Below are 14,277 nucleotides of genomic sequence, written 5' to 3'. Positions count from 1 at the left end.
AGACTAGGTTAAATGAGCAAGCTTAAAAAGAAGAGAAAATTAATGAATTGAGGTGTTTAGGGAGGAACTTACTTCGTATTTGGTTCTCTGCGCAGTACAGCATGTCTGTGAAATGGAGGTAATGGCAACCTGACCTTGCTCGGACCTCTGTGTCTGACCATCCTGCAGCTGCTTTGCCCCTGCATGCAACAAAGTGGAATCACTGCATCAGCAGAGGGTAGATGTTATATTAAAGTTGTATAACATTCTGCTTAAACCAGCATCTAGTGGACTGTGTTCGGCTCTGAACATTGCACCTCAGGAGCTAAAGGATTAAATAAATGAGAACACGTTGCATAGGCTAGGTTTGTATATCCTCAGCTATAGAAGATTAAGGGATGTTTGAATTGAAATGTTTCAGATGATTAAGTAGCCCCCCAAAGAGTAACCTTAACAAGTACAGCTAGAATGCTGCATGTAAAAGAGTCCTTAAAAAGCTAGGTTGAGGTTAGCTCCATTGGAAATGTCAAAGATGAGGTTACTACCATGATGTAAGATGTGTTATATCATTTATTTTAGAGTTTGGACTTTGATCTAGTGGTATGTGGGTTTTGATCTGTTGTAAAACAAGGTTTATGATCAACTTATCAAGCATTCTGGAGCCATGACTCTTTTAAACCTGCATGAGAGAGAGAGTATTCCTGGAATGGTAATGGGAATTTGTTTGCGGTGCAAGAGTTTTACAATTAAACAAAAAAGCAGTACCTTGATTTCGGTTTAGAAAAATCAAGAATTGGTTTATTTAGGGGAAAAGCTTATAGATTGGAAAACTTTTGGTTTTAGTTCAGCGAAGTTGAAGAAAGATGTAAGAAAGAGTTTGTCCTCGAGAAAGGAATCAGTTTAGAACAATTAGGAAATATGTACTTCAATGTAACAGTTTTAGTTGAAGACTTCAGACCAAAGTATTTGGTTAGAACCCTGAAGAAGTTATTTGAAACTGAGAAGGTCAATGCTCAGTTGTGTGACTACTTGAGAAAAAGACTATCAAACTCTTAAGGCTGAGAATTGAAAGAAAAGATATGTTAACCTCTAGATGTAAGAGAGAAGGGGACTTAATATGGTGTATTACAAAGTGATGGTGCTGGAATAGATGGGATTGAATTTTTATTATGTGTTTCAAAACCTTTTAAATTGTACCTTATGTAAATTGCTTGGTTTATTCTTTTTAACCTTAATTTCTTTCACATATTAAACTTCTGTTTTCTGATTAAACCAAATTTACAGAATTGCTGCAAATGTTTCAATGAAAAAAAAAAACCTTGTTAAATAAAAGAAACAAAATATGATCAATCCAACTAGATTTCAGTCTGAGATCTGCTTGTCCAGTAAGGATATCAGCTAGCATCATTACAATATGTTTTTGTTAGATCCCCAACAGGTATTGGGGATCACGGGCTAGACAGCCAAGACGAGTGAAGGTTAAGATTCAGGTCTAACAAAATGGTAGACCAAGATTTAGGGGCTGAATGGCCTATTCCTGTTTCCCTGTTCCATAAAAGAGAGAGAATTTGTATTAACAGGAAGATCAAATAGTATTGCAGAGACTTCTGGGACACTTACTGTACCACGCAAACAATGAGGGGATCCTGATCCCTGTTGTCATAGATTTCGATTTCCCCTCATGGGGATTATTACCACATGCACCCTGTTGCAAACAGGCTATAAGGAAAGGCAATGGGCAGCTTTTTAATAAGAAAGCCCATTGGCTCTTGCTGGGACAGGGAAAGGACCTTCATTTCCAAGGAAATATCTAGCTTTTGTGGAGTGAAGGAGGAATTAGCTTCAGGATCTCTTTGAGATTCCGTGCAGCTTTGTTATAATTCAGATAATATTTTCCACATTATATCCTCTTGTGCACATTACAAATTACCACTTCCACAGGACCTTAAGCACCAAAGCAGGACATCATGTGCAAAGTATCCTGGAAGATTTGATGCAGGGATAGACAATAATGTTCATCATTTATTGTATAGATTATGAGATTTCTTGCAATGTAAAAATTAGACTGACTGCAGCAAATTGTATTTATTGTTAACTTAGTAAGAATGTTACAAGGTGCTTAACTGTACACCACAAACTGCAGATTTAGCAAAGATTTAACAAAGCTTTCATGCAGGCTGCTTCTTAATGCTGCTGCATGCACTAACTGGCCTTAAACCTGAAGGTCAGATGTTCCTCTGTGCAGTTCAGGGTTCAGTACCTTATTCAATATCAAGTACTGTATAGTATCTAATACACAAGCCTAAATCGTGACAAGCACTACCTTCTTGAAGGCACCTAAGGATAAAACAATAAATTGGCTTAACTGAAAAATAAAATGAGCAGAAGCAGGGACAAAATAGGGCAGACTTAATTTTATTTAAACTACAATGTCTGTTCCAAATGATTTAAAAACATTGCCAAGTGCATTAGCTATTGGCTCTACAGCTTTTCATTAAGTGGACAATATAAGTTTAGATACATGTGTAATTTCAGCTATTTACCAGCAGATGGAAATGCTGGACTTGCATTGCTTGGTGAAGCTCAAGTATTTTGATGGAGGGCATAGAATTCAAGAACTAAATATTCTCAGAACAAAAACATTATGCTGGAAATACTCAATTTGGCACCATGCGTGTTGACATTCTGTATTCTGACCCAATTATTGGATGGATTGTATTGTGTCCTGAAGTAACCCTGATTGTTTCAGGTCAGATTGTGAATTTGAGGGTGGATGTTTGTTGGAGGGGCGGGGGGAGGTAAGGAAGGGTGAGGCAACTGGATGTTGAATTTTGCTTTGCCTGTCCCTATTAATAAAAACACAGAATTTCTGTTTCCATTTATCAGTGAGCTCATTGCCTAAATAACCACATCTGATTTAATCCGAGTTAAGAGTGAGCAGGGAAAAGCAGAAAAACAGGGCCAGATTCTCTAGAGCCCAAATTCTGCAACAGCCAACAGAGAGAACATCCCCAAGCCTTGTATGTAACATTGCCAAATTCAAATACTTTCTCCCACTGATCTCCCACCAGTGACATTTAAATGTGGGTGTTTATTCTTAATTTATCTCCATCCAATTGATATCAAGTTTGCTTCTGAGCAGAGACCTCTCACCACACAGGAAAGAAAATAGGCCATTTAGCCCCTTTGCTATCATTTGCCAGACTTGATCAAGTACATTTACCTGCCTTATCCTGTACTCTTTGATTCTTTACTTGACAAAATTCCATTGGTTTCAAGTCTTAAGAATTTCATTTCATTTCATTCTAATCTTTAGTCTTCCTCAATGCATACCTACACCCAAGTCAGAGGCTTAGCTGTTATGAATTATGGGAAAGAGCTTCCCCAATCTAAACCACGCCCAGTCATGCTTGGAGCAGGGGATGTGAGGAGTGGGTTAGGAAGAAGTGAAGAGAGGATGAGAAAAGTGTTCAGAAAAGCTGAGGAATGGGTGACATTTTGGTTTGTCGTGAAGGTCATCTGGCGTCGCCTAACCTGTGAAGACTCCTTTTAGGTTGTCTTTCCTGAATTTAAATAGCTGTGCTCGGCCTGTAATTATGATCAGTGAAAGTAGACTGGGTGGAGTGGGGGTTAATGGAGGCAGCTGCAATTCATGAATTTTGAAGTAATCTGATTTGAAGCTGGGAAACTTAGTGTTTTTAGCTGGTTACTGAATGCCTGCTGCATCCAAAGTGATTTTACCAAAGTAATAGTAATAATAACAGTTAGGCCACTCAGCTAGTAACTCAGAGATTTAAATTAATGATGTAGATAAGATTAGATTAGATTACTTACAGTGTGGAAACAGGCCCTGCGGCCCAACAAGTCCACATTGACCCTCCGAACAGCAACCCACCCAGACCCATTCCCCTACATTTACCCCTTCACCCAACACTACGGGCAATTTAGTGTGGCCAATTCACCTAACCTGCACATTTTTTGGACTGTGGGAGAAAACCGGAGCACTGGAGGAAACACACGCAGACATGGGGAGAATGTGCAAACACCACACAGACGGTTACCTGAGGCGGGAATTGAACCCGGTCTCTGGCGCCGTGAGGCAGCAGTGCTAACCACTGTACCACTCACAAGATGAATTCAGGTAAACCAATAGCAAGTTGGGAATCCAAATTCCGTTTAAAACAAGTGAAGAGGGAACTTGGTTTGCATTTTGACAGCTATGGCAAACTCTACCACATCAGCTGAGACAACCCACAACCTTCTAAAACAATCAACAACACTCAAAATTAAACAACTCACAACATTCTTTCAAGTATCAATTTGCGCTATGTCCCAGTGTTGACAAATCTTCAAAAAAATCGAGATTCACATATTCAAAAACTAGTCAGTCCTTCCTTGGGCCATAACATATCTGTATACCAAATTTTGTTGAACACATAATGTTTGTAAACAAACAGACTAATAGAGATAAAGACATTTATCTTCAGTGATGAAGATAAAAATGTGAAAATAAAGTGCTTGGTCAGCAAAAATAACTTTCACTGTGATTGTATTTTAACCAGCCTCCGAAAAAGTCTAACAAGCCACTCAGATATACTAACTGGCTGGCAGCTTACAATCAAGGCTATAGACTATCTTCTGAGGGTGATTCGGACCTTATCAGTCACACCCATACATCAAAAAGGTTTATAGATTCTAAAATATCCAGGACAAAAACATAATAGCTTTGTCCAATATGATATTTGAAGAAGTTGGTTTGGCTAATTGTATGTCCGATTATTAAATTTAAAAAATGATGAATAGACATTATTGTTGGCCACGTGATATTTTAAAGTTTTTTTAAAAATTATTAATTTGAGATATGGTCAGTTTCAGCAAGGAGAACATTCATTGTCCATTTCTAGTTAATTTGCAATTCATCCATGTCAACGGAGAACTAGGGTGATTCAGAGTGGAGCTAAAATCGAAACATGTTATTATGGGACCGGAGTCATAGATCACCCCAGCCTTTGTAAGAATGTTGGATTTCATTCTCCAAAAGACAACAGTGAGACAATTTCTGCCTAAGCATCTTCAAAAGAGATAGTGCATTTCATATTCTCATGAGCTCCTTGTCTCTGTTTAAGCTCAGAGGGGCAACATTTTCATGCAGAGGATGCTGTGTGTATGGAATGAAGTGCCAGAGGAAGTGGTAGAGTCTAGTACAATTACAACATTTAAAAGACATCTGAATGAATATATGAATAGGAAAGTTTTAGTGGGTTATGGGCCAAATTAGATTAGATTAGATTAGATTCCCCACAGTGTGGAAACAGGCCCTTCAACCCAACCAGTCCACACCGACCCTCCGAAGAGTAACCCACCCAGACCCATTTCCCTTCGACTAATGCACCTAACACCATGAGCAATTTGGCCTGGCCAATTCACCTGACCCGCACATCTTTGGACTGTGGGAGGAAACCAGAGCACCTGGAGGAAACCCATGCAAACACGGGTTGGCAAATGGGACTAGATTAATTTAGGATATCTGGTTGGCATGAATGAATTGAACCAAAGGATCTGTGCTGCACATCTCTATGACTAATTATGAAATCATAAAGCACTGAAGGAAGCATTCAGTTCATCATCCTACTACCAGGGTTTCGAAAACGTCAGACAATTTGTTCTACTCCTCTATTATTTCCCCAGAGCATTACAAAATTGTCTTTCTCATGCATATACTTTCAAAGTTACAATTGATCTGCTTCATGAAGTGCATTGCTGATCATTCTAATGTGATCGAGTTAGGGAATTGTCACTTACTTTGCATTGATTGTCTGAGGACTGACATCGAGCCTGTGTTTGGTTTTGAGGAGCAACCCTTTCAGATTCATCTCGTTGACGGGAGGGAACAGCAGTGGCACAGCAATACAGAACAAACCCAGCTGTGGGGGAAGGTTAGCACCAGAACCAGTTTTCTTCCTCTGTCCCTGGAGGTACTTCAGTCTGCCCTGGAACTGCATTGTCTGCCACGAGGTGGGAGGAGTGAAAAAATAAAGAAACAAGCAGAGCAGAAAAAAAGTTGATGCAAAGAAATTACACTTCTACTCCCTTGCCTTTAGAAGGTCAAGGAGTGATCAAATTAACCTGTTTAAATGATTAAAAGAATTGACAGGGTAAAAAGTAAGAATCACATTTCCTTTGTTAAAGGAATCCAGAACCAGGGAGGAGAGGGCAATAACCTTTAAGTTAGAGCTGAGCCACATGTGGATGATATCAGGAAGTAATTTTTTCATATAAAAGGTAGTAGAAATCTGGAACCTTCCCCCCCAAAATGCTGTTGAATCCACATCAACTGACAATTTGAAGATCAAATCTAATTTTGTTGGATAAAGGGTCTTGGGCATCTTAATATCAAGGCAGCTAGACAGAATTAAGATACAGATTGATCATGATCTAATTGAATGGCAGGACAGGCTTGAGAGGTTGAATGGTCAACCCCTGTTCCTATCTGAAGCATGGGAACCAGAAGGCTCTCCAGGACAATCAGCTGTAACATTGATGAGAAAGGCTGACTACCAGACCAGGCACTAACCTAACAGTGATGTTTCCAATGGTTTGGTTCATGTGGAGAGGTAGGTGAGCCTTCACTCGTTCCGACTGAGTCCATTTATCTGGAAATGCCAGAATGAGGACTCTCTAACTGTGTCTCAGGCCTGCTGGATGTAGCCAGTGAATCCTCAGAGGCTGGAATGCTGAGGGAAAAGAGGATATCAAGCTTACTAGCAGCAATTGTGGGCCTTTCCCAAGGATGGGGAGGTGAAAGGGCTGAGCAGGCCATTAAAATGATCTTTCTTGGGAATAAGTGGCAGGAGAGATTTCTGAAATGTGTCTGAAACTGGCAGATGCCAGCCTGACAACTCTGAAGGGGCAGACTGGAACCTAAGGGTTGCACCTAGTGACATGGGTGTATGCTCATGACAAGACTTCTCCTCTGACTGAAACCTTATACTGAGGCTGTAGGGCCCCAACAATGATGATTCACAATATAATCATGGGGATCAGGCCTTGCCTTGCCCTTGGATATCTAATCAGTTGAAGGCAGTAGATTTTTCTTCAGGTCTTTCCTCAATAGTTTACATACCAGGAATCCTGACGTGCTATCCAACAGGCAACGCACTCGACTGATGAAACAACGGTTCAAAAATGGAGAAAACTCTGGCGGCAGAACTTTTGGGTCATGGATTTTTGAGTCACGAATTTTGAAAGAGCCCCGATACTCATCACCTGAAATTTGACAAGGTAAAGTTAGCTTCAGAATTACTAATCTCTCACCAGGAAATCAAGTCACTGTTATATCCACTACAAGCGATATATCAGTAAACAAGCCAGTAAGAGGCTTCAGGTGATTCAATAGATCTTGGAGGCCTAAAATAAAATTGAACTTGCATTTTATACAAAGCCTTATCATATCTTTCAGAATATATTTCATAGTGCCCATGTTAGGCACCTGATCACTACATCCATTTCATAAATAGAGAAGTAATTATCAGTGCACCAGTGCTTAGTACTGTTGATTGAGAGAAGATGACAGAAAGGCCTCCCCTGTTCTTCTTCAGACAGTCCTCCTGGATTTTTAACATGCATCTGGACAGACTGGTGTGACCTTAGCTTAATATCCCATCAGAAGGACGACTAGCAGCGTAGTACTGAAATATCAGCCCTGACTATGATCTCTACTCCTGCAATAGGCTTGAACTCTCAACCTCCTAATTTTAGAGGTTGGATTGCTATCAACTGAGCCAAGCCAATGGTACATTTGGGCTTTCCAAATTTATATCAGTTGTGTGGATCATGGATATTAAACAATATAACCAGTATTTGAATTTCCTTGAAAAAAAAGAATTCTACTTTATAATAAACTCCATCTGTTTACCATTTCTCAAAAATGCTCCAAAAGCTCTTGTAAAGGAAGAAAAGAAGATTTGCACTTCTACCATACCCTTAACACTATACAACCAATGATGCACCTTTGACGTATAGTTGCTATGGTAATTTAGGGAAAATGGCAGCCAATTTGCTCACAGTGAACTCTCACTAACAGCAATGTGATCTTGACTAGTTAATCTGATACACGATATTGATAAATATTATGAAGGTCACTCGAAGAAACCTTCTACTCTTCTTTACAATAGTGGCATCAGAATATTTATTTCATGCTTTAAATTTCCATCTGAAAGACAGCACCTTTCTCGATACAGCACTCCTTCAGTAATACAGTGGAGTGAGAGTCCAGATTACAAGTTTAAGTCTCTAGAATGGGACACAAACCTGCAATATTTTACCTCAGTGGCAAAAGTACTACTTCTAAGCTAGAGGTAATACCAAATTTAACAAAGTTTAATATTTATCCAACTAGTTACCTCTACACTTGGTATTTGCATGTTCACCCATTGTTTTTCATAATTAATCTGACTAGGCTGGACTGTCTACAGGGAATCTTGTCCACAGAGACCAGGCTTCAGAAATTTGAAAACACACCACTGCTGCATTTTCTATGGTTGGTTTTAATGAAGGGAAGATAACTTAATAGAGCTCTAATAACGTGAGGATTTTATTAGATGGCAGCATGAGTCAGAGATAGAGCGAGCTCATAACAATATAGGGATTTTCAGTGAAGATGAATTACCTATCATAAAGCTGGTTAATGTGTCAGTTCTTTACTGTTGCATTTTTATCAAAATCACCTGTATCAACAGAGTGCAAGTCACATTCCAGCCCTTGTGGGTTCAAACCCAACATGAAAAGTGACAGAACTCAATTCAATTAATTTGGCAAACTGCAGGCCAGTAGCAGAAACAAGATAATGAAAGCTGCCAGATTGATGTAAGAACCAAGTTTGAGATGGAATTTTGACTTTGTGCAACATTATAAATATTGACGTCAATGGAATTGAAAATTGGGAGATGTAAAATGGATTGCTGATGGACTATCATCAATTTTATGTTATTGTGCAAACTTAAGAATATACTCTTCAATCAGTTCATTAATAGGGAGTCTCTGACATGGTATGATCTATATTTGACTGCAATACAACACTGTGTTGTGGAGTGTTAATGCCCTCTGGTATAGTTTAGAAAATCACTGAGTTGTGTTGCAAGGCAAAAAGGTACAGCGCCACCTGTTCATACAATCCCAAGTCCTACTGCTACTGTACAAGGGTGGAGCTCATTTCTCATACTCCATCATGTATTGAGGATAATGAGAAAGTAGATTGTGTGTACACACCGTTAGCTCCCTGTCCTGGAGGTTCTGGCCCAGGTACCTGCTGGGGTGGATTCATGGCCCAGTGTAGCTGCCGCTGAAACTCCTGCCGATCATCAACATGGATGAAGTCATACACACTCTGGTGCATCACGTCAGTCTGAATATGCAGAAATAGACAGGTTAGCTTGCAACTGACACCAGTCGAAGGAAAGTCTTAATGTACGTATAGACATAGGTTGAGAATTTCAGATGTCACAGTATAAGTCTGCATTGGGGGGACAAAGAAGGTTAGACAAGTATTGCATTCAACATGAAGAATCAGAAATAAAAAAATGCTTCTGCTTTATTCAATAAACCTCCCAGAAGTCTGTTTCTGCAATGCAACATAGATTTTCTTCTTTGCTGTGTGTGGGAGGAGTTCCCAGTATTATTGATGGACAAATGAGATAAAGGCCTAATGTGTAAAAAATTCCATCCTCCCCCACATTGTCTCATGATACCTGGAGATTAGTAGATTTTTCTTTTACTTTCTGTTCATTTGGGGGATGTAGGTGTTACTGACAAGGCATTTATTGCCCTTAGTTTGTCTTGAGAACTTCACCTTCTTTGTAAACATCAGTTTGTGTGATGAAGGCATTCCCATTGTGGGAATTCCAGAATTTTAGGATCACTGCTTTGAAGGAATGGGCAACATACCCTCAACTCAGGTTGGGAGCATGGAGCAGAATTTGAAGGTGAGTGTGTCCTCTATACTTCTCGCTGCTTTGGAAAGTCAGTCAACATAATCAAAGACCCCTCCCACCATGTTTATAATCTCTTCCAACCTCTTTCGACAGGCAGAAGATACAAACACTTAAACACAGAGACCAACAGATTCAAGGACAGCTTCTTTCCTGTTGAAAGGATTGATCAAATTTCAAATTTAATGTTGATCTTGTTCTTTGTGAGCCTTCTTTACAGTCTTAATATTGCATTCCTCTGTTCTATCACTCTTATGCACTTTGTATGGTATGATCTGTCTGTGCTGCATGCAAAACAAAACTTTTCACTGTTCCTAGGTACATGTGACAATAATAAATCAAATCACATTAAATTAAAATAAAGGTTCTCCTCCTGGGATTCTGGAGGTCATGGGTTTGGAAAGTACCATACATTTCATGGCAAGTGAGGATATAGAAGATGAACTCCAGCACCAAATACTGTCCAGTGATGACACAATTTTAACGATCTGAGGATTCAGAGGAAGAGGTGAGGGTTCAGCGGTTTTGGAGTGAATATCCCCATCCTCTGATTCCTGAGCCACTCAGCTGGGTGCTCTGTGTCCAACATCCAAGCAATGATGGCTGCCTTGGCAGAATTGCAGTCTAATCTAGGGTCCCTGCACAATGAGGCTAACCCCCCCAACCTTTACAACCATTTATTCAGGCATATGGGCAACCTGTCTTCACCTTCCCTGTGACCTGAAGGGGTCACTACTTAGGGGTGTCTGAGAGGAGAGGCAACTGTGTCAGTTAGAGCATTAATGGAATTGCTGTCTTGTTTACATAAGTTTAGTTGTGTTAAGCAAGAAACTAGGAATCCATAAATAAAACAAATATGTTTATCTGTGAAAGATAATAACTATTGTCATTACATTAACAGAAATGTCCATAAAGCCTAAACACTTTATTATCTTAGCCAATCTATGTGATATATCCTTCTATGGTCCATCAATCCTCTACCAGGCTGGATCTTTCTAACGTCCATCCCCTAATGTAGCCAGGTCACATAGTCTGAACTCCTGGTTAGCTTTCAACCCTAGGGCACAGTCCCATCCAACAATACTCCAAAGCATCTGGTGTTGATGGGGTCCCACGTGAATTGCTCAAAGGATGGAGATGGACGATCTCTTCCCTGTCCTGTGGGGAGGGGTTGGGAGTGTCTTCCTGTTGATGTTTCACCTCACCAGCCTCATGGACAGCTAATGCTCCACCTCCTTATCAGAGGGGAGGACCCATTACTCCTCAGGGTCCACATTCAACTCTTCTCAGTGGAAAGCTGTAGAAAATGGAAAAGACCACATTGATTCTGGGAAGTGCCCACTGTATTGCGTCCTCTAGGCACTTGATCTCCATCTTTAAAAGACTCCTGAGCTGTTCAGTGAGTGGCCTTGGATGAAGGTGGCTATCAGTGTACCTTCCCTGCAGCTGAGTCGGGGGATGTTGCAGGTGTGTAAGAAATCATGTTTTCAGGGAATAGCTTTTCTACTCGAGGATTCAGCTGTGCTCAAAGAGAGTGAGTCTAGACCTTCAGACTGCCTGAGGATAAATAAATCATGGCAACCAGTGAGGTTGCAGGCACAATTATGTAAGCATCTTTTGTGATGGTCACAGAGGGGTTACTTTGTTGAGGGAGTGGTGGCCCTTTCAGCTGATGTGCCTCTCTGCATTCATGTTGGGTATATTTATTGGCACAAGCACATAGTCAACTAACCCCTACACCTGGGAGGATTCAGATATGGAGATAAATTCTGGCAGCCTCTGTGTCTGCAGGACACTATCCGTGCTGAAGCAAGTGAAATGGACTACCCTGGCATTAAGGGCAATAATTACCTGATGGATGCTCCTATATGTTGCAGACTGAGAGATTCACGGTGGAGCTTTGAAAAGAGCAAAGTTGCAAAAGAATTAAGCATCCTGGTCACCTTCAAGTGCAGTGAATGCATTTGATTTCTCTTTGACTTGAAGTCTTCTTGTAAAATGTTCCAAAGCCTAACCACCAGTTCTCTGGACAGATGCATCTTCCTCCAACCTTGCCTTTCAGTCATATCAAGGTTCTTTACCCTGGACCTGTATAGCCTCTCAGGTGGATAGTTCCTCAGCATTCTGCACCTCCTTCTTGTAGGATCTCAGTGCAGCCGAGTCCTGGGGCTGTGCAGGTGAAAAGTAAGCCACTTTAGACTATCCCTCCACCTTTGTCTCTATGCACTGCAGATGGAACAGGCCTGCTTCCATTCTAAATTTCAGATTTTAAAGGAGGCTTTCTTAATGCCCAGGAAGTTGAGCCAGAGCTTCTCCTTTTTGGTATTCAGATGTACAAGGTTTGGCTTTAACATTAATTCTCCTTTCAGCTTTCCTCCCTGCCAAATGTTCAACTTGGTTGTACACAATGTTTGGTGGCTTGTAAGTTGTTGAAAAACACCAAGGAATGTCATGGCACTTTACTCACTACCTTTCCCAGCCTGACGAATTTCTTCAGGACTTGCTGGAGGAGACATCTGTTTATTTGGTTTGTTAAATGCGCAGTTTTCAATGAAAATCAGGAAATTCTTTTCCAGTCTTAATGGATGAATATGAATCCAGCAGGGATAGTTATGCGTTGCACACAGGAAGCATTCTGATTTGCAAAACGTAGCATTAAAAAGTGGCATGGACTCTCTGAGGCAGAAGAGAATAGTGTTTCCCCTGAAAAATTTTAAGTTTGGCCTTTTGAGACTGAGAAACATCCCCAAAACTCCAGACGGAAACTAGGCACATCATATTTGAAGGAATTTTGAATATTTGGGGAAAATAAATTGCTGCCTTTGCCATACGATTCAGAAGAGGCCAATATTGAAACAATTGAGCCAGTTAGTCTAAAACTAGCAGAACTAATACCAGCTATTGCTGAATCACAGAATTGTTACAGCACAAGAGTCAACACACGGTGTCTCTGAATGAACAATTCATTTAGCTCCATTCTCCTTCTTTCTCCTCATAGTCCTGCAAATCTCCCTTTTTAGATAATAGTCTAATTCCCTTTTGAATGCCTCAACTGGACCTGCTGCTACCACAATGTCAGGGAGTGCAGTCTAGACCTTAGTTATTTGCTGTGCAAAACAGTTTTTTCCTCATGTCATCATTACTTTAAATCCTTGCCTACTTTTCAATCTGCTCATAATTATAAATAGTTTCTCCCTTTTTATATCGCCCAGACCTCTATCAAATCTCCCCTCAGCCGACTTTTCTCCAAGGAAAGAAATCTTAACTTCACCCACTTCTCTTCCGAATTGAAGTTCGTCATCTCTGGAACCATTCTTGTGAATCATTTCTGCACTGTCTCTCCAAGATCTTTGCATTCTTCCTAAAGTATGGAATCCAGAACTTGTCAAAATACTCCAGCTGAGGGAGAACCGTTATCCAAAACAAATTCAGCATCACCTCCTTTCACTGTTAATAAGCCTAGGATACTGTAGAGTATTTTTTTAACTGGTCTCTCAACCTGGTAAAAACAATGACTGCAGATGCTGGAAACCAGAGTCTAGATTAGAGTGGTGCTGAAAAAGCACAGAAATTCAGGCAGCATCCAAGGAGCAGTAAAATCGACATTTTGGGCAAAAGCCCTTCATCTAGACTCTGGTCTCTCAACCTGTCCTGCCACTTTCAATGTCTTGTATACTTCTCCACTCAGGTTTCTCTGCTCTTATGTTGTGAACTGTGCTCTTTATTTTATGTTGTCCTTCTATGTTCTTCCTACCAAATTGAATCACTTTGTTGCATTAAACCCATATCAGGTAAAACTAGATTATTTTGAGCTAACTTCTCTGGTAGTAATCATAGATTAGTTAAATTTATTTTTACAATTAAAGGTTACCATACTTCTTTAAATATTCTTCTATTTAAAGAAAGAAATGTTTGCATCTATCCTGAGCCTTTTCAAATGTGTTTTGTCTCAAAGGAATTTACAGCATTGAAATATTTTTAAATTGAAACAAAATGTTATGAACATAGCTGATGCTAATACTGTACAAGTCTGATTCCAGAACAAAGATGGAAATGTGTTGCTGGAAAAGCGCAGCAGGTCAGGCAGCATCTAGGGAACAGGAGAATCGACGTTTCGGGCATTAGCCCTTCTTCAGGAATGAGGAAAGTTGGTCCAGCAGGCTAAGATAAAAGATAGGGAGGAGGGACTTGGGGGAGGGGCCTCGGAAATGTGATAGGTGGAAAGAGGTCAAGGTGAGGGTGATAGGTCAGACTGGGGGGGGGGCGGAGAGGTCGGGAAGAAGATTGCAGGTTAGGAAGGCGGTGCTGAGTT

The 14,277-nt window shown here is 40.4% G+C and overlaps 1 protein-coding gene across 9 annotated transcripts in view; it reads right to left on the bottom strand.

Moving 5' to 3' along the window:
- Nucleotides 1-14,277, bottom strand: part of LOC122564441 (aryl hydrocarbon receptor repressor-like) — a 188,875-nt gene that overhangs the window by 6,160 nt on the left and 168,438 nt on the right. For all 9 annotated transcript variants that reach the window (XM_043719297.1, XM_043719299.1, XM_043719298.1 and 6 more), the window contains 4 exons: nucleotides 9,247-9,382; nucleotides 7,103-7,245; nucleotides 5,782-5,984; nucleotides 73-179 (listed from right to left, as the gene is read on the bottom strand). In XM_043719297.1, the coding sequence (XP_043575232.1) occupies nucleotides 73-179; nucleotides 5,782-5,984; nucleotides 7,103-7,245; nucleotides 9,247-9,382 (589 nt within the window). The remainder of the gene's footprint in view (nucleotides 1-72; nucleotides 180-5,781; nucleotides 5,985-7,102; nucleotides 7,246-9,246; nucleotides 9,383-14,277) is intronic.

This window comes from Chiloscyllium plagiosum, chromosome 29, assembly GCF_004010195.1.
Source record: "Chiloscyllium plagiosum isolate BGI_BamShark_2017 chromosome 29, ASM401019v2, whole genome shotgun sequence".
Taxonomy (NCBI): Eukaryota; Metazoa; Chordata; class Chondrichthyes; order Orectolobiformes; family Hemiscylliidae; genus Chiloscyllium; species Chiloscyllium plagiosum.
This window is presented reverse-complemented; position numbering and strand designations above follow the sequence as displayed.